Raw genomic sequence first — 26,357 nt, 5'->3', positions numbered from 1 at the left:
CCACCCACCCGCCCCGCTCCAGGGCAAACACGACTGGGCTGCTTTTGCTCTGCCCCCCACATCACTTCCCCAGCAGCTTGGGGATGTGCGTGCCTCTGCAGGAAGGGGCCACTGAGACCAAGCAGCTTTCCTAAACAGCTAGAAGTCAACATAGGGTCAGTTTCGTTCAGCAGATGACCATGAGAATGGAGAAGACCCTTTTGGGCAGACTCTTTGAAAGCAGTGGCATAAAGAAGGGATTAGAGGAAGGTGAGATCTAGAAATGAGAATCAACAGGCCAGGGCCCAGGAGCGCCTGGGGGTAACCCTCAACACTTGAGGGAAGGCTACCGCAGTCCTTCCTTAGACGGTGATCCCTACTTTACCAAGTGGATTGTTGTAATGTGTACACCTAAAATTAAAGGCATGGTATAAATACTAATATTAGATACCACTGGTGGTGCCTTGAAGCCCTTTCCCGCTGGGACTGGAGAAGAACCACAGTTAAGACTCAAAGTAGGGGACAAATACCTTGGTTGTAGGCCATTAACACGATCCCTGAAAGACTGTTTGGAAAATGTTACCCACAACTATCCAAACTCATTTGGAAGGATAAAGATTTTCTAAAGCTGTACTGAGGCTAAGGAGAGAGACTATCCAACCCAGAGTGGGCAGGAGAAAAAAAGGTAGTAATACAGTATGATCTCCTAATCCTAAAAAGCAAAGTTTATAAAAATTCACTTTCACTATCCAAACTAAGGCAATCTCTTTTCCCCGCCTCTCTGAACATGGCCAGCATTTCCGATGCCCAACCATCTCACAGGGTCTGGCTGACCCGATTAGCAACCCTAATTTTAAAGGAAACCCCAACTACCATAAAAAACTTAAAACAGCAGGTGTGAGGAACTTACACTTTAAATTCTATACTTAGTTGATGTACATATAAGGATTTCAATAAAGGACACCTTTCTTCACAACACATTAAATAAGTCCCGGCACAACTGACTACTTGCAAAACTACCACCCAAGGGCTGCCCACCACTCCTGGCTAAACAAGAATTCTTCATCATTACTCATAACAAAGGTGCCGTGCTAATTTCAGCATAACTGAAGAACCATGACTTTTCTAGAACGTTTTTATTCTATCTCTCAGACTCTTCTCCCAAAACGTCCCAATGCTCATTTGAATACAATCTTTAATGGGAAACAGCACATCAAACCTTCCAAACAGGCAGAAAATGATTGGCTAATAACATGGGAGAGGGTGATGGGCTTTTGGCAGAACTAAACGGCTTCAATGCCTTAGTACTGAAATTAGTAGGAATAATAAAACAATTTCTCCTCACACACAATGGCCAGGATCATACCTAAAATCCATTGGCTTCTAACATGAAAAAATGAGAAGGAAAAATTGAACTTTGATTGTACAGTCTCCTCTATACACATCTGTCATGTATGCAGAGAAAGGACTGTTAACCGGTGAAGCTTCAACACCAAGAGAATATTAATGTGGCAAACAACCAAGAGGTAATATCTAGTTTCTAGATTAAAAAAATCAATATATATATATATATTTATAATAAAGTTTTAAATACAAAGTGCTTTTTATATATCGAGAATGATACAGTGTTAATGAACAGATCCCTGTTTTGTAATGTTGATTACAAGAATTGACTGGTAAATAAGTACTTTCTTTCCCCTTTCCAGATACTGTTCAACAAGTAAATGCCTTCCTTCGTGGTTGGAGCTTAAGGACCAGAGGCCATTGCCAGCAATGTCTATCGCATTAGAGCAAAGCCAAACTTCTGAAAAAAAATTTCACCTCAAATCCAGGAAAAGTTATTTTTTATTTTAAGGGAAAAAAAGTTTCCACTTGGAAGTAAAAGACCAGTAATTTATGGAAAAGTTGACATAATAGTAGCACCCTGTCCTACCCTGGTGAGAACTTCAGGTATATTACACAGCTTAAAAGCATCCTGAATATATGCTTCCTTTTTAACCTAAAACATCTGACTGAGCTGCAGAAAAGGTCTCAAGAATAGCTGCTTTTCTCGATGTCTTTTGGTACATACAGCTGTGTGGACTTGGAAATTTATGCAGCTTTATCTAGAATCCGGGAGCATGAATCTGTAGACTACTTTCTAAAATTAGGACTCCCTCTTTCCCCCTTTTAAAACACACTCCAGCACTCCTAAAGAACTGGCAGCATTAGCTCTATGTACCCCTCTGGGACTACCTCCCCTACCAGTGTATCTTCAAGACTCCTCTTTTCTTGGACAGTTGTTTTTCCTGCCACTCAACATTCTGATACTCAGCAACTCTCGCTGACAGTTGGGGAGTTTCACTGGAGCACTCCATAAACTCCCTACGCTCACAGGTAACTCTCAGCAGTGACTCTTGGCTCCCTCCCACCAACTGTGGTCATGGACTGAACTCTTCAGGAAGCATCATAACCTAAGAGAGAAATGGCTGGAGCAGCCAGTATGGTACCATGGTCAGGGTCAAAGCAGGCTAGACGCCTATTAGCCACAGAGCAGATCCCACTGTGTGGATGCTATAATTACACAGGATTTGGGACAGCAAACCAATTAGAAATACCTATCTCTGGCACCCTAGAGAATTACAATTAGATACAATTGTCCAAACTAAATGTTAGTACTAAAATACAAAACTTTTTTGCCTTATCAAGAGTCTGAAACACATCGTGACAGTGGCGTCTTACAGAAACTGAAGCTTGTACCATAAGTTGTTTCCTACTTAGAATGTCACCCTTTTAGCGTCTCCATAGTTTTTCATTAAAATACCCTCTAGAAAGAATAAAACCAGACAAGAGAGCTCTGTTAATCAATTTCGCATCCTAGGAATCACATTGTCTGTTAGCTTTTACAGAAGTAGCCTTTCATTCAGTGAAGCAGCTACTAAAACAAACCCACATTACCTAAGTATCTATAGTGAGAGCTAAGTAAAATGCCAACGTGACCTTGTAACGAGCGATCAAAATGTGCTGCCACCTGAAACAGAACTGGTGGGCTGGAGTCCAGTTCCAAGTGCAGATGTCTGTATCACCAAGTCCACCTGCCTCAATCACAACAGGCCTGAAGATTTACCTTGCCAGCTGGGAAGTGGGTTAACTTATCCCCATTACCCACTCCAGGCCTGGACAGGAACATACAAATTTGAGGAATTAGATTTTTAAATTGGCCTACTTAGAGCTGGTCTTTCAGAAATATCTCCCATTTTTTTTAAGCTTCTCTCATAATAGCAAGCAGCACGCATCATCTGTGCCCAGATTTGCATAATTACCATAGTTTATTTTTGTGCCTGCCACTCAAGGGCCAGATCCTATTTTTAGTTAGCCTCAGTCGTATTCTGCTCAGCCTTTGCAGCTTCGTAGGACTTGGTACAAGAAGTCACATGCCTGTGGAAACTGTCCCTCCACATAAATCTCTTTGCGCAGATATTACACTCATAGGGCTTTATGCCCGTATGAATTTTCATGTGCCCCACGAGATGATGCTTCATTTTGAATTTCTTACCACAGACACCACAGCCATAAGGCCGAAGACCGAGGTGCATGCTCATGTGTCGATCTCTCTGACTCTTGTGAGTGAAACTCTTCCCACACTGACAAGGATACAGCTTGTCGGTGGCTGAGAATCCTAAATGGGAAGCTTCTTCTTTAATCCCTGTTACCATTTCAATATTCTCACTGTAGCCCGATGCCAGGGCAGCCTCCTGTCTGTGCCCGATGAGATTACCGTCTGACCTCTCTCCAGAAAACTCTTCCATGGAAGAGCCGTAGAAATCCACCTGCTCATCATAATTGCTTTCATCGGCCTGTTCGTCAAACTCCGCTTCTACTTTTTTCTCCCCGATGTGAAAGTCTTCCTCCACTCCCGAAGGCTGGACCGAGTGCTCCGTCTGCATGGTGTTGATAGACTCAGTGACCTGGTGCTCATCGTAGGGCGCGTGCACATCCATGCCCTCACATGCCTGGTCAAAGCGCTCGGGCTTCACGTGGATCCAGCGCTTGTGCGCCATTATGCTGGGCTTGCTATACATGGGCCGGGTGTAGTGGAACTCGGCGCTGTCGCTGGCCCCCTCCTCCCCGTCCTGGCTCGCCATTTCCGTGCTCAGCCGGTCATGCTCTGTGGACGAGTTGCTGGGAAGGTATTCGTGCTCAGTGAGTTGAGATGACAGCTCGTCTTTGGTGCTCTCCTCTTCATTCTCTCCGTCCCTCAGTTCTTGGGCTTTGGGGAAATCAGCATGGCCCCCAGAGCCCAGCTCAAAGCTCTCGACCAGGCCATTATAATTACTGCTGCTAGGAGACTGGTGGTCACTGCCATGGTTTAGCTTCTGACAAAGAACCGTAGGGTTTCCCTCTAAAACCTCAGTGCATTTGTCTACCACATGCCACATCTGGAGGAAGCTTGCTGCTGTTAAGTAACTAACAATTTCTGGAGCAGGCATGACTAGACGTCCCGTATAACTAGATAGGAGAATGTTCTCAAACACTCTTGGGTTCATCACATCAGGTAAAACAATCCTCCTGCTATTTTTCAGGAGTACCTGGTCACAGAAGTAGGGTGAACTGGCAGCAAGAACAGCTTTGTGTGCCCGGAAAATGTGGCCTTGGACAACAATGGAGACATCACATAATTGTCCTTGCTGGCGCTGCTGGTTCAGTTTCTGCAGAATGGTGCTGGAAAAATCAGGAAATTCTACTCGAAAAGAGTTTGTTCCAGGCTCCATTTCATCACAAATCTTGTTCAGTGCTACAAGAGAAAGAAAAACGAGTGCTAATTCCAGCCCAAAGAGACGCTTATTGATCACTAAGAAAACTAAGACAAGTTCCACAGTTCCATAGAGTCCCCTTGCTTGTGGGCATTAGTGGGTGGAGCATTCATCCCCCAGAGCAAAGCCTGCAGGTGCGGGGGTGCCAGGAACGACCCGCTACTCTTCCTGGTATTAACTCTTGATTTTGCCTATGTCTATGAATGAGAATAGAATTCAGAGATGTGCTTTGTAAGCTGTACAAATCTCCTGAATAAAACAAAGTACATATTTCTAGTCAAGACAAACATGATGCCTGTGCAAGCAGTAGAATTTTTAAGAGACCTCCGATTTAATCCACATTTGCCAAGGTGGGGTGAGGAAGTGAGGATGGAATTGTTGGAAGAAGGAAAGACTTATGTAAAGTTTCTGAGACTAGAATGAACTCAGCCAGTGCAAGGAACTGAAAGGAGACCATTAGCCTAAAATCCAGTGCAGGAGTGAGGGGAAGGGAGCTGAAGTGGTCAGAACAATCTTGCCTTTGGTCCTTCAGCACCAAAGGTGCAAACTCACTGAAGTCCCAAACAATGTGACTTTCTTGAGTTGCCAGCAGAATTTTAGCCCTTTTAGGAGATTCTGACGTGAAGCAGAATGAAGCGGTAAGTAAGGCAAGGTATTCCTTCTATCTGATGGTTTCCAAATTGTTTACAGACCAAAGAGCATACTAAATATTGTCCCTGTTACTGAATGACCTCAATCCGAAGATAAAGTTATAACAAAGAATAAAGGATTGCCTGTGTTGTTACTGTAAATATATTTAGTGGGGTAGTCAAGCATTAGAGAAGCTAACAGCAGCAATCCACAAGATAAACTCTGTCAGACACCTACTCATGCCCCATAATTCCACAGTAAATTAAAATAAACCAGTAAACCCAAGAGATTTATTGGCACTATCCATCATCTGGCTCTAAAACTATATCCAAACATTGCTAAATGCCAGGTTTTCTAAGTATGAGATTAAAACCAAACCAAAACCAAAACCAAAACCAAAACCCAGGGGCACTGGGTGGCTCAGTCGGATGGGCGTCCGACTTCTACTAAGGTCATGATCTCACAGTTCGTGAGTTCAAGCCCCACACTGGGCTCACTGCTGTCAGCGCAGACCATGCTTCAGATCCTCTGCCCCCCTTTCTTTGCCCCTCCCCCACTTGTCTTCTCTCAAAAATAAATAAAAAACATTTAAAAAACCCCAAAAACCCAAAGATTGAAAGTCATCTTTGAGAGATAGGGAGAAAGACCAAGAAAAGAAACTAATGTTTCTTGAGTAGGTACTGTATAGCAGGGACTGTACTCCTTTTTTCCACTTTATAATGACTGCAAATATAGAGATCAATATTCTCAGGTTCAGTAACTCAGGTTCAAGTAACTCAGGTTCAAGTAACTTTACCAAGGTTAAAATAAGAGCTAATTTTTATTAATGTTTATTTATTTTTGAGACAGAGAGAGACAGAGCATGAACAGGGGAAGGTCAGAGAGAGGGAGACACAGAATCTGAAGCAGGCTCCAGGCTCTGAGCTGTCAGCACAGAGCTGGACGCGGGGCTCAAACTCATGGACCGTGAGATCATGCATGACCTGAGCCGAAGTCTGACGCTTAACCGACTGAGCCACCCAGGCACCCCAGAGCTAATTTTTATGAGATTGGGCTGTGATTCTAGGTCTTCATCACTTCAAAGCCTATCCTATTTTTCCTATAACATCATTCTCCCTCTTCTAGGAAGATAACAAAATACCAGATAAGTCAATAATAATTTTAAGAGGTAAGATGGTGTTTTTAGAAATAAGTATTAATTTATGGTTTATACCTCTTAAAACATTTCATAGTAATTTAAAACAAAAATAGGGGCACCTGTGTGGCTCAGTCAGTTGAGTGTCCGACTTTGGCTCAGGTCATGATCTTGCGGTTCACGAGTTTGAGCCCTACATCCAGCTCGCTGTCAGTGCAGAGCCTGCTTAGGATCCTCTGTCCTCGTCTCTCTGCCATCTGGAGCTTGTGCTCTCTCTCTCACTTTCTCATTAGCACAAAAAGAACTCAATGCTGTTTAATGACTATATAGTTCCTATTATATGGACTTACCATAATTTAAGCAGCTCTCTTATAGAATTTCAATTGTCTAGGCTTTTGAAATTATGAGGAATGCTATGATAAATACACAATGTAATTATACTGTGCATAACTATCTTGGCGTATCTTTGGAAACATCTATAGGGTAAATTCTATCAGCGGAATTGCTGGGTCAAAGGACTGTGCATTTGACATTTTGATGTGTATTACAAAGCTACTTTCCAGAAAGGTTGCACCAAGTCACACTCCTATCAACAGTAAATAACACTCCACACCCTTAACAATTCTGGACGTTATCAAACAAGAAAAAGAAAGTTTGCAAGCGTCCTAAGTAAATAATCCATGATTCATTATTATTTAGATCAACATTTATTTAATTATGAATGAGAACGATATTTTTTATTCATGTTTACTGGTCATGTGTTTTTCCTATAAATTATCAGTTATAGTCTTTGTTCAAATAAATTGGGCAATTCATCTTATTGATTTTTAGTTTTTTATAAATGTAAGAAATTAACTTTGAAATTTATATAAATTACCCAGTCTTTGCTTTTATGGCTCTAGGGTTTTGTGTTAGACATAGAAAGGCATCCCCAACTCCAAGATTATTTTAAATAAATAAAAAGATTTAGTTTTTTTCCCCGGTACCACTTTTTTTTTTTTAAGTAATTAATTTATTTTGAGGGAGCAAGAGCAGGGGAGGGGCAGACAGAGAGAAGGAGAGAGACAGAGAATCCCAAGCAGGCCTGATGTGGGGCTTGACTCACAAAATATGAGATCATGACCCGAACCAAAATCAAGAATTGGACACTTGACTGAGCTACCCAGCCAGGTGCCCCTCCCTGGTAGCATTTTTTTTTTTTTTTAAAGCTTTTAAATGTTTAATACACAAAGAGTTTGTTTTGGCATAAGGAGTAAGGTTGGAATCCAGCCCTTTTCCCTCCAAAATGTCTAGCCTATTTTCCAACACTATTATTGAATATTAATCTTCTCATCAAGATTTCAAATAATGTTGTGGAATGTTAAATGACTGAGAACAACACTTTTAAAAACAACTCTATAAAAATAAATGTCATAAGTGATAACAGAGAAAATGGTGGAGTAGGAAGCTCTTGGGATCAGTCCCACCATCAAAAACAACCAGTAAGCTGCTGAAGGATCAGAATCAACTATTTGAGAACTCTGGAATCTGATCAGACACTTGTAGCAACCAAGGCAATGCCTGCTGAAGAGAGAGGCTGCTGAACCTCACTAGCAGTGCTGCCCGCACAAACCAGCTATAACCCCCACTCCCCACCCCCGACCCACTCCTAGAGTGGCTGGCTCGTGGCAGGGAGGACAACAAGGAATATGTCCGCCAAAAACTGGGGCATTTACATTCTGGCCAGTATGGTGGATCCATGCAGCTTTGTTCTGGCCCTCTCAGGCAGCAGTGGCTTCCCCAGCAGCACTGAGCATAATTGTTTTTTTTTTTTTTTGATCATAAGATTTCAAAAGACAAACATGCTCCCCCTCCCTCCCACCCCCGAGCCTGGGTCAAAGTATTTAAGGAAGTCTGTCAGGTCACAGGCTGACCACACAGATAAAACAACAGAAACTTCAGTGACCACATGCAACAAGGGATACAGACTTGGCAAAAATAGCTTGGAAAAACTGTCATGCAAACCGACAACTGCAGCCCTCAACAAGTAACAAAAGAAATCCCATAGGATGGGAAGGATCTAATTTCAAGAGTTACCATATTTGAATACTTAAAATGTTCTAGTTCTCAACCAAAAATTACAAAGTATAAAGAGATGCATTCACAAGGAAAAGAATATTAGAAACTATACTTGGGGGATTCTCGACATTGGAATTACTAGTCATACTAAAGTAAATCAATTATCTTACATATGCTCAAATTGCTTAAAACACACGCGTGCGTGCACACACACGAAAAACCCCACTATGGACAAAAACTAAAGGAAATTGGGAGAATAATGTCAGTAAAGAGATAGAAATTATAAAAAGGAACCAAACAGAAATTCTGGAGCTGAGAAGAATAGCTGAAGCCCTAACCGCCCCTCAAAACCCTAGAATGTGACAGTATTTGTATATGAGGCCTTTAAAGAGGTCATTAAAATAGAGTTACTAGGGTGGGCCCTAATCCAATCTGACTAGTATTCTTGTAAGAAATTAAATTTGGACACACAGCAGCATCTAGGGGGTACACAATGTGAAGACACAGTGAAAAGGTGGCCATCTGCAAGCTGAGGAGAAAGGCCTCAGGATAAACCAAATCTACAGACACCATGATCTTGCTCTTCTAGCCTCTAGAATTGTGAGAAAAAAAAAAAAAAAATCCTGTTATTTAAGCCACCTAGTCTGTGGTGTTTTGTTTGAAAGACACAGGAAACCAATACAAGTTGAAGTAAAAAGTCCGCAAGAGGAGTTCAATGGCAGATTTAAAATAGGCAGAAGAAAAAAAAGTCACCAAACTCAAAGACAAGGCAATTGAAATTATTGAGTCAGAGGAGTGGTGAGAAAAATGAAGAGAAATGAACACTGTGTGAGGTAACTGTGGGACATCATTAAATGTACCAAATGCACACCATGGGAGTCTCAAAGAGTAGAAAAGGTATTAAAAGAAATACTGGTAGAAAACTTCCCAAACTGGATAAAAGAGAAACCTATACATCCAGGAAGCTCAACAAACTCCAAGCAGGATAAAACGAAAGAGATCCACATTAGACACATTGTAAGTTAAATAGTAAGTAGAAAGTCAAAGACAAGGGAGCTGAACGCAGTAAGAAGGAAATGCCTCATCACATGAGAGACATCTTCAATTAAGATTCACACCTTAAAAAAAAACATACAGGTCAGAAAGTAGTAGTATGGCATATTTAAAATGCTAGAAGAAAAAACTGTCAACCGATAATTCTGTATCTGGCAAAACTACCTTTTCTTGAATGAAGGAGAAATTAAGACACTCCCAGATAAACAAAAGGTAAGGGTATTCATTACCAGAACTTTTCTTTTTTTACGTTTATTGATTATTGAGAGACAGAGAGACACAGAGCATGAGCGGGGGAGGGGCTGAGAGATGGAGAAGACACAGAATTCTGAAGCAGGCTCCAGGCTTCGAGCTGTTAGCACAGAGCCCGACGTGGAGCTCGAACTCACAAACTGCAAGATCATGACCTGAGCCGAAGTCGGATGCTCAACCGACTGAGCCACCCAGGTGCCCCACTCATTACCAGAACTTTTCTACAAGAAATGATAAAATGGGATCCTTCAAGCTGAGATAAAAGAATACTAGGTAAGGGCGCCTGGGTGGCTCAGTCGGTTAAGCATCCGACTTGAGCTCACTCAGGTCATGATCTCCGTGGGTTCGGGCCCTGCATCGGGGTCTGTGCTGACACCTCACAGCCTGGAGCCTGCTTCAAGTGCTCTGTGTTTCCCTCTTTCTCTGTTCCTCCCCTGCTTGCACTCTGTCTCTTTTTGTCTCTCAAAAATAATAAATGAATATTAAAAAAAAAAAAAGAATACTAGGTAGTAATTCAATGGCATATGAAGGAATAAAGACCAATGATAAAGGTTAACAACATAAACATAAAAGCTGTTATTATTTTGACTTATAACTTTTTTCCTGTATGCTTGAAAATGCAAATTCATAAAACAATACTTATAAATCAACATAAATAGGCAATGTATGAAGATGTAATCCATGACAATAACAAAATGAAGGGAAAGGGATGGAGGTGTAAGGAACAGTTTAAGAGATTAATTGTAAATCTCAATGTAACTACTAAGAAAATAATAATATACATGAAAAGGAATGAAAGGAATCAAAATGGCATGCCAGATAAGAATAAATGCTTTATTTTTTTAATAAATGTTTTTAAAAGGTAGTAATGGAGAAATCGAGAAACAAAAAACATACAAGGTATACAGAAAACAGCTAAATGGTAGAAGTAAATCCTTTCTCACCAGTACTTAAATGTAAATGGATTAAACTCTCCAATTAAAAGGTGGAGACTGACAGAATGGACTAAAAAACATGGTTTATTTATATCTTTTCTATGAGAGACAACATATAACACACAAGTAAAATGATAGAAAAGATATTCCATTGAAAGAGTAACCAAGAGAGATGGAGTGGCTGTATTATTATCAGACAAAATAGACTTTTTTTTATGTTTACTCATCTTGAGAGAGAGAGAGAGAAAGCGAGCGAGCACACGTGTGTGCGCTTGAATGAGAGGAGGGGCAGAGAGAGAGAGAGAGAGAGAGAGAGAGAGAGAGAGAGAATCTGAAGCAGCTATGAGCTAACAGCAGCGAGCACGATGTGGGGCTCGAACTCATGAACCCGTGATATCATGACCTGAGCTGAAGTCAGACATTTAACCAACTGAGCCCCGCAGGTGCCCCCAGACAAAATAAATTTTAAGTCAAAAAGGTTACAAGAACAAAGAAAGACATTAATAGATTGATAAAAGGTTCACTCTATCAAGAAGATAGAACCATACACATATATTCACTAAGAAATCTATATGGAGCAAAATATATGAAGCAAAAATGGACAAAACTGAAGAAACAGACCAATCTACAACAACAGGTTATGACTCCAATTCCCCATTTTCAGTAATGGATAGAAAAACCAGACTTAAAATCTAGAGAACCTGAACATTATAACAAATCAATGATACCTAAAAGACAATACAGAACACAAAAAGTAATGAATTTCTCATACACGCTACAACATAAACCTGGCAACATTGTGTTAAATCATGAGAAACATTAACTCAAATAAGCCAGACAGAAAAGGACACGTGTTGTATAACTCCACTTCTGTGAAATATCTAGAACAGGCAAATTCAGAGACAAAAGTAGATTGGAGGTTACCATGGATTCAGGGGAGTTAGGAATGGGAGTTATTACTTAATAGGTAGAGTTTCTGTTTTGTGATGAAAAAACTGGGGGATTAGAAAGTGTTGCCATTTGTATAACACTGTGAGTGTAATTAATGCCACTGAATTGTACACTTGAAAATGGTTAAAATGGTAAATTTAGTGATATATTTTTTTATCACACATTAAAAACAAAACTTGGGGAAAATGTCATGTAACTTTACTTTCAACTATGTCAAGGTGGTAATGGTCCTTATAATTTAAAAGTATCTGACCTCTGGGGTGCCTGGCTGGCCCAGTTGGTGGAGCATGCGACTCTTGATTTCAGGTTGTGAATTCAAGCCACGTGTTGGGTGTAGAGATTATTTAAAAAAAAAAAAAAAAGTATCTGATCTCTGCCCTTAACTTTGGGCAGGTGCGGCATTTCTATATATTCCCTGATTTTACTAACGTGCAAAGACTGAAACTCTCCTTCAGATTTTCCTGCCATATAAGCCATATTTACAAACTCACAGGCAGTTGTGGTAGCTGTGATCTGTATTGATAGTACAGGTGCTGTTTCAATTTTTAACGACTTTCACAGAAGTAATTAACTCACTAAAATGAACACATAAATAAGTAAACCGACATAGAGCACTATATGCACATTATTGGGGGGGTGGGTTTCTAAGATGATCAAGGAATCTCACCGTCCAGAGTTTATAATCTGGTAGGGGGGAATGAAAAACATGCATACAGCCCTGCTATTCAAGGCAAAGCATGACAGAAGCACCACACGAGAACTATAAACCCAAGAGAAATTCAGAGGAGGGGACCTGGTATAGCCTACAATTACATATCCTTTCACAATAAATTTTAGTATCACCAGGGTAAGAGGAAGACTTGAGAGCAGTATATAATTCTTCTCATCTACCACATCCTAACCAAACTAATCTAAGGAAAATGAAAAAAATTGGCCTGAGTCCTGGAAACTAGGGACCAGAGCTATCTGGTAAATCTTAATTAAGGACATAGTGGAGACGGGACCAGACTGGAAAGAGACATTACCTCTGCAACTCCACCTAGTTCCCCAGGCAATCCTGGTATAATAGTAGCAATCTTGAGAGAAGAACACTAACACCTGTTCACTTGGACGGTCTGGCTGTGGCTCAAATCCCAGGGTGGACTATGGGACAGGTCCTGCAGATTAGCAACATTAAGAGGTGGTTGTACTGGAATACCAATGTTTGTATAATGCCTCAGCAGAAAGTTTTTAAAAACTTGGCACAAGAGGGTGGAGTTCAGTTAGTAACCGGCAAAGACATTGGCCCATCATTTGCCAGCTGGGCCAAAGAAACTAAAGTAGGTCCGTGGTATCACAATTTCACGAACACAGAATAAAGTACACAGAGCTCAAGCTGTCCTAAGAGTAAGACCTAGCCTCTGGCCCCAGCCATTCAACTCAAGTTAACCCCTGGTGTCAGCTAAAGAGCTAAGAGTTGATTCTAACAGCATTCAGGTTTACGGTAAAAGACCCCCAAAGGGCACTTGGGTGGTTTCGTCCTTGAAGCATCTGACTTGTGACTTCAGCTCAGGTCATGATCTCGTGGTTCGCACGTTCGAGCCCCACATCGGGCTCTGCACTGACAGCTGGAGCCTGGAGTCTGCTTCAATTCTGTGCTCCCTCTCTCTCCACCCCTCCCCTGCTCGTGCCCTCTCTCTTTCAAAAATAAATAAACATTAAAAAAAAATTGGGGGGGAAAAAGACCCCCAAACAATCCACCCACACAGGGAAATTTTTCAGACCCAAACAGAATGTTTCCCTCTAAAGAATTAAAAACCTGGTTAGTTTTATTCTATAAGTACATGGGGTCTGTAAATACATTCTACAGTAACAAAAAAGAAAATAGCAAGGGATAAACAAAGAACAGTTTTGAGGGTATTGTTTCAGTTTTTTTTTTTTTTTAATGTTTGGGGGGGGAGGGAGGGGGAGAGGGAGAGGGAGAGGGAGAGGGAGAGGGAGAGGGAGGGAGAGGGGGAGGGAGAGGGAGGGAGAGGGAGGGAGAGGGAGGGAGAGGGAGGGAGAGGGAGGGAGAGGGAGGGAGAGGGAGGGAGAGGGGAGGGGGAGGGAGAGGGAGGGAGAGGGAGAGGGAGAGGGAGAGGGAGAGGGAGGGAGAGGGAGAGGGAGGGAGAGGGAGAGGGAGGGAGAGGGAGAGGGAGAGGGAGAGGGAGAGGGAGAGGGAGGGAGGGAGGGAGGGGGAGGGGGAGGGGGAGGGGGAGGGAGAGAGAATCCCAAGCAGGCTCTGCATCAGAGACCCATGTGGGGCTCAATCCCACAATCATGACCTGAGTCAAAATCAAGAGGTGGACACTTAACTGAGCCACCCAGGTTTTCTTTCTTTCTTCTTCTTCTTTTTTTTCTTTTTTTATTAAAGTTAAGACCTATGCCCAATGTGGGGCTTGAACTTAGGACCTTGAAATGAAGAGTCACATGCTCTACTAAGACAGGTGTCCCTTAAGAGCACAGTTTATTTTTTAAATGTTTAAGAGAGAGAACATGAGTAGAGGAGGGGTAGGGAGAGAATCCCAAGCAGGCTCTGCATTGTCAGCACAGAGCCTGACTAGGGGCTCGATCCCATGAACCATGAGATCATGACCTGAGCCGAAATCAAGAGCTACCCGACTGAGCCACCCAGGAACCCCTGGAATCTGCTATTTACATGTGGGCCCCGGGAAGCACTGGAAACTTCTCAGTGATATGTTGTGAAATGTGTTCTGGAAAGACAATCTGCTGATGCACTTAAAAGCGGGAGTGAGTCTGAAGTACAGGCTTAATTATAAGATTTCAGCAAAGAAACCAGGTTTGAGGCAATGAAAGTAACAGTGAGTATGGAAAACAGAGAGGTAGAATCAGTAGGACTGACTGAATTGGTAGGCAGGAAGATTCAAAGCTAATGCAAGGCACAAATTATACCGTCAAGAGAGTGAAAAGTTAACCTCCAACATGGGAGAAGAAATATGCAATCACACATCACTGTTAAATGACCCATATCCAGAATACATAAAGAACTCTTAAATTTAATAATAGACAACTCAACTGAAAAATGGGCAAAGGATTTGAATGAACATTTCTCCAAAGAAGATATACAAATAAGCACACAAAAAAATGCTCAATATCATTATTCACTAGGGAAACGCAAATTCAAACTACAATGAGATATTACCCATTTGGACAGCCATGATATATAAGACACAAAAACAAGTGTTGATGTCGATATGGAAGGATTAAAATCATTATACATTGCTGGTGGGAATATAAAATGGTGTGGCTACTTTTGAGGTAGGTCCTCAAAAAGTTAACCATAAAGTTACCATGTAACCCAACAATTCTACTAGGTATATACACAAGAGCATTGAAAACATATGATATCCACAAAAACTTACTTATACGCGAATGTCCATAACAGCATTACTCATAATGGCCAAAAAATGGAAACGACCCAAATGTCCTCCTCTGATGACGGAATAAATAGAAGGTGGTATATCCATACAGTGAAATATTACTCCATTTTATTATGTACTATGCATATATTATTGTACTATGCCATTCTTTTGGCAATAAAAAAGAATGACGTACTGACAAATGTGATAACATGGCTGAACCTTAAAACACTATACCAGGTGAAAGAAGTTAGATACAAGAGCCCACATCTTGTATGATTCCATTAAATGTCCACAACAGAAAGATTTTATAGACAAAAAGTAAATCAGTGGCTGCCAGAAACTACAGGGAAAGGAAAGGAGAATCACTGCTAATTGTGTGTTTTTGTTTTTTTTTTTTTTGAGGTGGGGGAGAGAGGATGAAAATTCTAAAATTAGATTGTCCCACAATCTAATTTTAGAATGGGTTTATACAACCCACTGAATGCACTAAAAAACTTTTTTTTGACGTTCATTTATTTTTGAGAGAGGGAGAGAGTGGGGAATGGGCAGAGAGGGAGGGAGACAGAGGATCTGAAGCAGGCTCTGCATGGACAGCACAAAGCCCAATGCAAGGCTCGAACCCACAAACCACAAGATCATGACCTGAGCAGAAGTCGTACGCTCAACAGACTGATCCACCCAGGTGCCCCTACTAAAAAACTTTTAATTGTACATGAATCATGTTTCAGTAAAGCTGTTTAAGAAATAAAGTAATGCAAGGTAAACTAGTTACCTATACCGACTCTGAAGTTTCCAAACTGGATAACTAGGAAAATGTTGTAATTAGTAGGAATAATAACAGCATCTACTATTTATTAAATGTGTGCTTTGTACCAGAGTCTGTGCAAAAGGACTGTATGTATTCTATCTCATCAATCCTCATAACGATCCACTGGATAGGTAGTTTTTATCTTACTGTACAGAATAGAAAATAGACACAGGGTGCCTGGGTGTCTCAGTAGGTTAAGCTCAGATCCAACTATGGCTCAGATCATGACCTCACAGTTTGTGAGTTCAAGCCCCACATCGGGCTCTCTGCTGTCAGCGCAGAGCCTGCTTCAGATCCTGTTCCCCTCTCTCTCTGCCCCTCTCTTGCACGCGCATGCACTCTCTCAAAAATAAACATTAAAAAAAAAAGAAGAATAGGATACAAAGAGGCTAAACTACTTGCTTAACTAGTAAGTGGTGAAGTTGGAATTAAATTCAAAACACTTGCTCAGGCCTAATATAGCCTGCGATGATAGTGTGGAAAGTAAAGGTGAATACTACTTTCACAAATAAACAACTGAAATCGTCTATAACATATGATGCATTCCTAAACCCCAGAGCAAATTATTCACCATCCTCAGACTTAATAAGGTACTGCAATTTTATTTGTCATCTTACACACAGTGTTTTGTTTTGTTTTTTTTTTTAAACTAATAGTAACAGTTCTAAAACATACACACCTATCTCAGTTCATTCCCTCCATAGTTCATGGATGCTCTCTGGCTTTTTTTTTTTTTTTTTTAATGTTCATTTATTTTTGAGAGAGACAGGGAGACAGAGTGCAAGTGGGGGAGGGGCAGAGAGCGAGGGAGACACAGAATCAGAAGCAGGCTCCAGGCTCCGAGCTGTCAGCACTGAGCCTGACGCTGGGCTTGAACTCGCAAACTGTGAGATCTTTGACCTGAGCCAAAGTCGGATGCTTAACCAACTGAGCCACGCAGGCTTTTTTAAAAGCAGAAGACAATGGGAAAATATTGAAGAAATCACCAAACTCTAGATGACCTCCACGATCTCTTTCAATTTTGATGAGTTTAATGTATTTCTTATACAACTAAAGAACAGCATATCAAATTTTACGCATTATTTAAACACAATTACGTATCTTAAAACACAGATAACAATAGGGAAGCAGACCCATTGGTCTTAAAGCCCTCCAAAGATTTCTTAATTAGACCATAAAGGTAATTTGCATACTTACTGTAGAGAGCACATTTAAACACAGTAAATACTACTTCAGTAAATCTAAAGATTGGCACAAATACACAAAAATACCAAAACCCCATGCCTACCAAAGTTCTTTCTTTATATTAGCCAGATGCTTTGCAGTTCAAAGGGCAAGCTATGTAAACCTGGGTCTTGCAACTGCGATACTCCTGAATCATTACACTTATTTTAAAGATGAGTGAACTAGGGGCACCTGGCTGGCTCAGCTGGATGAGCATGTGATTCTTGATCTCAGGTTCATGAGTTTGAACCCCGTGCTGGGTGTAGAGATTAGTTAAAAAAAAAAAAAAAAAAAATCAAATCTTGGGGTGCCTAGATGGCTCAGTTAGTTGAGCATCCAACTCTTGATTTTGGCTCAGGCTCAGACTGTGATCCTGAGGTCACGGATCGAGCCCCACCCTGGGCTCTGAGCTGAGCGTGGAGCCTGCTTGGGATTCTCTCTCTGGGCCCTTCCCTTCTCATGCGCTCTCTCTCTCTCTAACAAATAAAATGAAAAAATAAAATAAATCTCAGGAGTGTCTGGGTGGCTCAGTCAGGTTAAGCATCTGGCTCTTAATTTGGCTCAGGTCATGATCTCATGGTTCGTGGGAGCAAGCCTTGTGTCGGGCTCTGTGCTGACAGCATGGAGCCTGTTTGGGATTCTGTCTCTCTCTCTCTCTCTCTCTCTCTCTGCCCCTCCCCAACTGACTCATGCACAAGTTCACTCTCTCAAAATAAAAAAATTTAAGAAATTAAATCTTAAAAAAAAAAAAAAAAGACGAGTAAACTAAACTCTGGAAGGTTAAAAGACTTGCCCAAGGTTATATATCTCAAAAGTGGTAGGTCAGAATTCAAATTTAAAGTTTAATTTAGGGGTGCCTGGGTGGCTCAGGCGGTTAAGCATCAGACTTCGGCCTGCGTCATGATCTTGGATTTCGTGGGTTTGAGCAATGCATCGGGCTCTGTGCCCAAAGAGTGGAGCCTGCTTTGGATTCTGTGCCTCCCTCTCTCTCTGCCCCTCCCCCGCTTGCATTCTGTCTCTCTTTTCCTCAAAAATAGACAAACATTAAAAAATTTTTTTTAAAAGTTTAATTTAAATCTAATATTGTTCTAAGTTAAAAAAAAAAAGTCCCTGAGAAGTTTCTCTGAAGTGAGATGCTGTAATGGTACAATGTAGAGCAGGGACTGGCCTTAAAATGTGCAACAGTTCCTGCTCAGAAGTATGAGAACCTATGGTCTAGAACAATTAAATACAAATACGTCTTCATTTTTGCTGAAAAATAAACCATTTTAGTAAATAATTTTAAAAACCTGTATTTTTAGTAAGTTTATAGCTTACCTACCTAATGCAAAGGTGTTATCCTGGAAAAAAGCCCCTTATGCCATGGCCATCACAAAGCAGTATGGATGAATGAGGAAGAGGAACCCATTTCTCAGTTTTGCTTCAAATTAGAATCACACTGACTTCTGAAAGAAAAAAATCACGTTGAAAATGTAAAAGAGATGACATTCAGCATATACATGTGCCTCGCTAATAAATACTACATGTGTAGTATTTATTTCTGAGCAGCAGAAAGAAAACTGGTATCTTGGGTTATATTAACTTCTAGTCTGTACTATCTTAGCTTCTGCCTTGTACTTAAAATGGACTTAATTTTGAAATAATTTTAGATTTACAGAAAAGTTACATAAATGCCGAGAGTTCTGTACACCCCTAAATCTCTCACCCAGTTTTAATAACCGTCTTACATTACCATGGTACTTTGGTTAAAAATAGAAAACCAACATGGATCAGAGTCTATGTAATTTTACAAAATTAAAATATCCTTTGGAAAAGTGTTTTCAGTCTTCAGACCATTGCCAATCAGCACCCCTATAGGTTCTCCTAATTGGAACACTTTAGCCAAAGAACTTAGTTAAAATCTATTTTAGGATTTTTTAAAAATAAGCTACCTACTTTATGGACTTTGAATCTTGTCTCCCTTTAATTTTAAGACACAGCTGAATGTTTTACTTAAAAAAAAAGCCAAAAGCAAATACTCCATTGTAGCAAACTCTCTGAGATTCAAAAGAGAAGGTATTGTTCTAACCACAAACCCCACTTATCGGTCATCCTGCCATTACGTTACAATATAGCCAAGGAAATGGTTTTAAATGCACTCTCATATTCATTAGCACTGGGGTAAGAAGCTCAAATCGAGAAAAACAGAAGGCAGACACAGCACTGGATTTTAGGATAATGATTAGCTACATACCAACAAAACAAAACAAAACAAAATAAAAAAGGAAAGTCTTCTCGACATGTTGCAAATAAGACAAAAATCTTTCCAACCGTAAGTGTAGATAAAGTAAAAAGGAAAAGTTCATGAAAATAATACACAGCACATTCAACGGATTTTAAGAGGCATATTTCAAAATTTCTGCAATCAGGATGTGATGGTCAAGTGGAAATTTTAATACTTGTCACTGCCTGAGACCCTCATCAATGTTTCTGATGGCACAAAGGACACTGTGGGAAAGTATGGACCCATCTCTGAACTTACAAGTATTCAAGAGTATGAATGTTAAAAGTTTAACACTTTCACCAATTTATTTCACTTATTTTTTAAAATTTAGGCATTAGAATGGTATCATGTAAAAATGTCTAAATAAGTCTAAAAATGTTTTCAAAAAGAATTTTCATAAGCCTAAGTGATTACAAAAGCACATGCCATAGCTTAATTGGCGGTGTTTTCTCCTCAATCCATGGTATCCTAGGATTCAATACAGTAGTAATTCAGCTGCTACATCTCACAAGAAAGCCTGATAAACTACCATAGCAGACAAAATAGCTTAAATAAGAACATAATACAAAGCCCCCCCCCCATCAGAAAAGACACAGGAAATGACACATAATTTTGTGTTATCATAACAGGGCTGTTTTTCCAACCCTAACGGTTTTCTTCATGTGAAAAGTAAAGTCTTCCTGAAATTCCCTATTTATGCAGCAGATTCCTGCACTGAATCCGAGGATTATGGAGGGAGGAGAGCTAGAGTGGTAATCTGCCTCAAGTAAAAAACTTGAGGGAAGATTTTAACTGAATTATTTTGACCGAAGTCCTTTTCTAAGGACATTAGCTCTGACAAGAGCAGGCATCAACAAACAACTTAATGTTCCTAAGAGCTACAAAATAAATTTTTAAAAGCACATTTTCAAAGAGCTGGCTAGTACTGAGCTTCTCCAATGAGCAAGGGTTTTTTCCTCCCTGTACTGTGATGAAATATACTTAGTATAAAATTTGCTATTTTAAAGTGTCCAATTAGTAGAATTAAACACATTCACGATGTTGTGTGCAACCATCACCACTATCCATTTCCAGAACCTTTTCATCATCCCAAACTAAACCTCTGTATCCCTTAAACAATAACTCTCCATTCCCTCCTCTACCAGCTCCTGGTAAACTGCATTCTACCTTCTGTCTGCCTCTATGAATTTGCCTATTTTGGACAAAGTATAAGTGGACTCATACAGCATTTGTTCTTCTGGGTCTGGCTTATTTCTCCAGGGAGTACCTTAGTAAAGCAAAGAATGAATACCAAATTATTAGGTTTCTTATAATCTAACTGTACATACTGACACAATTTCTGCACTAAGCATACAGCTCTCCTAGAAATCCTGCTACTGTTCCATGAGCCCCCAGGGACACAAGATCTCAGACGGACCCTTCCTTAGCCTGTAGACAGGCCTAGTTAAGCAGCTGTAATTCAAAGAGGAGGCTCCTGGGAGCTGTGGAGGCCATCCTGGGGTACGTGGAGGGATCGAAGGGAATTCAGGAGCTGTGCAGGCCTAAAATGCCATGGGTAGGAAAAGGCAAGGATTTATCAAGGTACGCTGGCCCTGAGATGGTCTCTGGTCTGCCTGCTTCTGCACCGGACACTTAGGTTGGGCGACACCTGTCAGAGTTGAGGCCAGACTGCAGTCTAGTCACTGAGAATGTCACCAGGGCAAGAAGCTTCACAGGGTCATGAGTCACCTTGCATGGCTCAGAGGTCCGGGCAGGCCTGCCCTGCCCCGCCCAGACAAACCCAGTTAGGAGAGGCAACAAACAAGAGAGAAAGACACAACACTGGCACCAACACGGACGGCCAAAGAGCAGAGCTGACGGGCAGGCCATGAATGAGAGGAAGGGCTGAGAGGGAAACACAGGGTGAAAAACCACATAAGCAAGGTGGAGGCAGAAATAAAGACAGGGTCCAGATAGAGACGGGCTCGAGAGAGACAAACTGGAAAGAAACACAAAGTTGACAGGGGCCCAGTTGAGATGCAAAAAGGGCAGGTGACAACAGGTGACAGAGACCGCAAGCGAGGGGAAACACTACTTAGAAGTAAACAGAGACAGATACTAGCAAAGTCTGGGCACAACCTTTCTCCTGGCTTTGGCTCGAACCCGAGGCCACCGCGCCGCACCCACACGGCGCCCCCGAAAGGCCAGCGGACGAACCCGAGCGGGATCTCCAAGCGCTCTGGCCCGCCAAGGTCCGCCACCGCGGGGTGACCTTGGGCGAGACGCTGCCTCGGGGGCCTTGGTGTCGCGGTCAGCGCACCGGACTGGCTGGAGGCGGCCCGGGGCTCCGGGACTCCAACCGCCCGAGCGCGGCTAAAGCATCCCGGTCGGCGGAATGGGCCTGCCTGCCGGGGGCGCGCGCGCCGGGTCCTGCAGAGAAGCCCTTAAACCTCTCTGGCCTCCCCCCTCCCCTTCGCTACCTGCTGTCTCAACTTCGCAGTACCTGCTAAGGGCTCCGCACTCGCATAACCCACCCGCGGGACACTTTCCGCCACCGGCTTCAGGCCCGTTCAAGCCGTCGCCGCCGCGACCGACTCAGCCTGCGCCTCCCGCCCCCGGAAATGCTTCCCGGTTCCGCCCCCGGGACTGCCAGTGCTTCCGGGGGTGCGTCAGAGAGAAGGCGGTGTGCGCATGCGGGACTCGCTTTTGGGGCGGGGCGTCAGGAGAGGGCGCCCTTGTAGCCAGCGACTGCGCAGTGTAACCGGGAGCAGGTTAATCTGCTTTACGGACGATGAGTGAGGCCACTACTGTGAATTAGGAAGCTGATTCCAAGTCCTAAACCCTTTACAAACTTTCTCTCTCTCATGTTACCTAGCAGAGATCGTATCAAATCTTTTTTGCCTCCACAATGCCTTTGGCACGTAGTGGATGCTCAGTAAATCTACAACGAATGAAACAGTTCCCTCTGTGTGGCAGGCGCTGAGCTGGGTACCCTCCCCAACCCTCAGGAAAAAGGCTCATTTTGTTCAGGTACCAGAGGAAATCTTTTGATCTCTGGGAGGTAGATCTTCACCCCTGCTAGAAGGAATGACTCATAATCAGTCCAAACTATTAATGGTAATCTCATTCTCATTATTAGCCAGTGGTTAAACTAGCCATAGTCATGTGACCAGCTTCTGGCACGTAGTACTTTTTTTTTTTTTTTTAAACAAAATCCACTAGGACTTTTAGTTAAGTATGCCCCTTAAGTGCTTTGCCACTTTTATTTTCTTCCTGTCTCTTAGCAGATCTTAAGGTTGGAAGTTCAGTCCCAATCATGTGCCTATGATGTAAAAAGCAAATGCTAAGGCTGGCAAAGTGAAAAGATGGAAAGAGCCTAGGTCTCATATGACATTAAGCTACAGTCATAACTTAACTCTGGATGTTCTGTTTTATGAGCCTAATGCATTTCTTACTTAGACTTTATTTTTAGCAATGTTGTAGACTCTTCAAATAGAGCAGCTACAATTTATATTAAAAAACTAAGAGAAATATTGAAAAGCACCCTTTTCAAAACATAGATAAGCTTGTGAAAAAGTCAGGAAAATCATCTGAGGCTAGGGAGAAGCAGAAACACAAGCCTAGGAAGTTAGAGTTGATGTTCAGAAGTTTTGTACAGATGGGGCCCCTGGGTGGCTCAGTCTCTTAAGCATCTGGCTCTTGATTTCTGCTCCGGTTGTGATCTCATGGTTGGTGGGATTGAGCCCCACGTTGATCTCTGCGCTGACAGTGTGGAGCCTGCTTGGGATTCTCTTTCCCTCTTTCTCTGACCCTCCCCTGCTCACGTGTGCTCTCTCTCTCTCTCTCAAAGAAATAAACTTAAAAATATTACTAGAAACTTTGAACAGACATAGTCTGCATCGGTTCTGATGGGTTAGCATGTGTGCTATACTGATGAATATTTTGAAAATTGTCTCTGGAGGTAGGTAAACAATGATGCTGCTACAAGCCGTAGGGACATCTATGGGTCCAGGCAAGATGAGAGCCAAATTGGAACGTCAGGTTGGGACCCAAGAAGGAATATCTCTTTAAGGGAAGGATAAACTGAAGGAAAGAAAATCTGCCCTGCTGCGATAGGCAACAAGGAAAGTTGTCTCTCTGCCTTGGCTCTGGATGGAGAGGTAATGCGTTTTACTCAAATGGCCATCACATGGCCACAATGTTTGCATGGTCCAAAAGCCCACAGGCTGGACGCTTTAGTTTAAAATGGGCCTGTGTTGATAGTACCTATGGTATTTGGCTGAAACAAACACCTGACCTCTCTGGAAGAACTCACTATCAACCCAAAGAGGTCAGGTAGTCTTCCAAATGAATATGAACTCATAATCAATGACCACAAAACCCATAAGGAAATAAGCAGAGAAGTCCAGTACAGAGGAAGATCTTGTTTGGGGAGGGGGGGTTGTTTGTTTTAATATTTTATTTTTTTAAGTTATCCCTGCACCCAACATGGGGCTCAAACTCACATACTCTACTGACTGAGCCAGCCATGCGTCCCAAAGGCAGATCTGTTTTAAATGTATAGCTCGTTGGAAGGGTTAAGCACCAAATTAAGATACAGCTGAAGAGAAGTTTGTGAACTAAAAGAGAGATTTGAAGAAAACAACCCAAAAGGCATCCCAGAGAGATAAAGAAATGGAAAAGAGTGAGAACGTCCATCATAAGCTTGTCACTTCTGTTAGGTGATTATAATGTGAGTATGAGCAAGGCAATTGTCAAATAATGATTGAGAACGTTCCAGAATTGATGAGAGATAAGAATCCTCAGGAAATGCAATGAATCCCCAAGTAGGATAAAGACGTAAAAACTGAGATCCATTCTGCTGAAACGGCAGAACACGCCAGCACAAGAAATGATTTTAGAAGTAGGAAAGTCCTATAATCTACCATGTAATGACAGTGATGCCAACTCCTGATTGTTCAATGACAGGAGCAGTGATGATAAGAAGAGCATGAAATAATATCATTAATGAAATAATCGCCTTAATGTGATGAGAGAAAATAATTGTCTACCTAGAATTGTATACTTAGTCTCTCAGGGATGAAAGCACAGCACTATTCAGATCAACAAAAACGAAGCGTTTCTACCAACAGAACTTAACTGAAGGAACTTCTAGAAGATATATTTCAGGAAGAAATTAAGTGATCCCAGGAAGGCAATCGGAGGAACAATAAAGATTGGTGAGCAAAATGGGGCGCCTGGCTGGCTCAGACGGTTGAGCGTCCGACTTCAGCTCAGGTCATGATCTCACGGCTCGTGAGTTCGAGCCCCACGTCGGGCTCTGTGCTGATGGCTCGGAACCTGGAGCCTGCTTCAGATTCTGTGTCTCCCTCTCTCTCTCTGCCCCTCCCCAGTTTGCGCTCTGTCTCTCCCTCTCTCAAAAATAAATAAACGTTAAAAAAAAAACTAAAAAAAAAAAGATTGGTGAGTAAAGAAGACGCAAACATGAGTAAATATGAACAAGTATCAGGGCAAGAAACAAGTACAACTTACAATTTGTGGGGTTCAAAAAGGCGAAACAAATAATGGAATGATTGTATATAAAGTGTAAGAGTGTTATGAAGCATGCCTTGGTTGTCTGTTGCATAACTAACAGCCACAAAACCTGGGAGGGATACAACTATATTTGTTTACTGCTCACACATCTGGTGTCAGCTGGGGGTGGATTAAGAAGCACTGCTGAGCTTGGTTGGACTTGCTTTTACATGTCTGGGATCAGCTGATCTAGAATGGTCTTGGCTGGGGGCCTTTACTCTGTTCTGTGTGTCTCACTCGCCAGCCAGGCTGACAGGATAAGTTCTCATGGCAGTGGCAGGGACACAAAAGAGAGCAATGGAAATACACAAGCACACTTTCAAAACTCTTTTTACATCTAATTGGCCAAAGCAAGGCACATCACTGAGTTCAGTGTTATAGTAGGAGGGAGGTATGAAGGATCATCGCAAAGGGTTTGCATACAGGGAAAGCAAAGCATTGTGGTCAATGGTTCAATTAATCGAAATCTGTGCACTGTCCATAAAAATACTGATTAACATTAGACTTTTAATTAAATATGAACATTAAAATTGGGGGCTTACCATTGAAAGAATAAAAATAGAGTTATGGACCAAACCGGAAGAAGAAAAAAAATTTTATTATTTTTTTAAATGTTTATTTTTGAGAGAGAAAGGAGGGGGGGAAGGGGCAGTGAGAGAGGGGGACAGAGGATCTGAAGCGGGCTCTGTGCTGAGAGCAGAGAGCCTGACTCAGAGCTCGAACTCATAAACTGTGAGATCATATCCTGACCTGAAGTTGGATGCTTCACCGGCTGAGTCACCCATGCACCCCGAAAAAAAAAAAAACATTTTAAAAAGAAGGCAAACAAGAAAGGAAGGAAGGTAAAAAAGGCAGAAATGAAAGAACATAAAACAAAGTACAAAATAAAGTGGAAAAAATTCCAATGTATCAGTAATCGCAATAAATACATTAAAAAAACCCCTAAGCCTTCTAATTAAAAGAGATTCTAACAACAGTTTTTTTTAAATCAAGCTATATACTGTTTAAAATACAAAGATGGAAAATTTGAAGTAAAAGAATGGTAGAAGAGATTCCATGCTGGATCTGTTGGCTATATTAACTTCGGACAAAATAGACCTTAAGGCAAAGAGCATTGCCAAAAATAGTGTGGTGGCTTGCATTATTGTTTTCAATAATTTATAGCCCGTCCCCATAAGAGGCCTGTATTTTCCACCCCATGGACTCAGGCTTTGTGACTGAAACAGGAATGAAAGTTTTTTTCTTTTTTTTATGTTTATTTATTTTGAGAGAGAGAGAGAGCACAAGTGGGGAGGGGCAGAAAGAGAGGGAGAGAGAGAATC

At 41.6% G+C, this 26,357-nt stretch overlaps 1 protein-coding gene across 4 annotated transcripts; it reads right to left on the bottom strand.

The window, feature by feature from the left end:
- Positions 1-22: 22 nt before the first annotated feature.
- ZBTB43 (zinc finger and BTB domain containing 43) lies at positions 23-22,062 on the bottom strand. 4 transcript variants are annotated; one of them, XM_015543096.2, is made up of 3 exons: positions 21,942-22,062; positions 18,541-18,664; positions 23-4,753 (listed from the first exon to the last, which is right to left on the bottom strand). In XM_015543096.2, the coding sequence occupies exon 3, from the start codon at positions 4,728-4,730 to the stop codon at positions 3,327-3,329; it is 1,404 nt and encodes a 467-aa protein (XP_015398582.1). In that variant the 5' UTR covers positions 4,731-4,753; positions 18,541-18,664; positions 21,942-22,062; the 3' UTR covers positions 23-3,326. The 4 variants fall into 4 exon arrangements, with proteins under 4 accessions (XP_015398582.1, XP_007094470.1, XP_007094471.1 ...); XM_007094408.3 differs by having other exon boundaries at positions 21,965-22,062; XM_007094409.3 differs by having other exon boundaries at positions 21,996-22,017.
- Positions 22,063-26,357: the final 4,295 nt, after the last annotated feature.

The sequence above is a fragment of the Panthera tigris genome, chromosome D4 (assembly GCF_018350195.1).
Source record: "Panthera tigris isolate Pti1 chromosome D4, P.tigris_Pti1_mat1.1, whole genome shotgun sequence".
NCBI lineage: Eukaryota > Metazoa > Chordata > Mammalia > Carnivora > Felidae > Panthera > Panthera tigris.
This window is presented reverse-complemented; position numbering and strand designations above follow the sequence as displayed.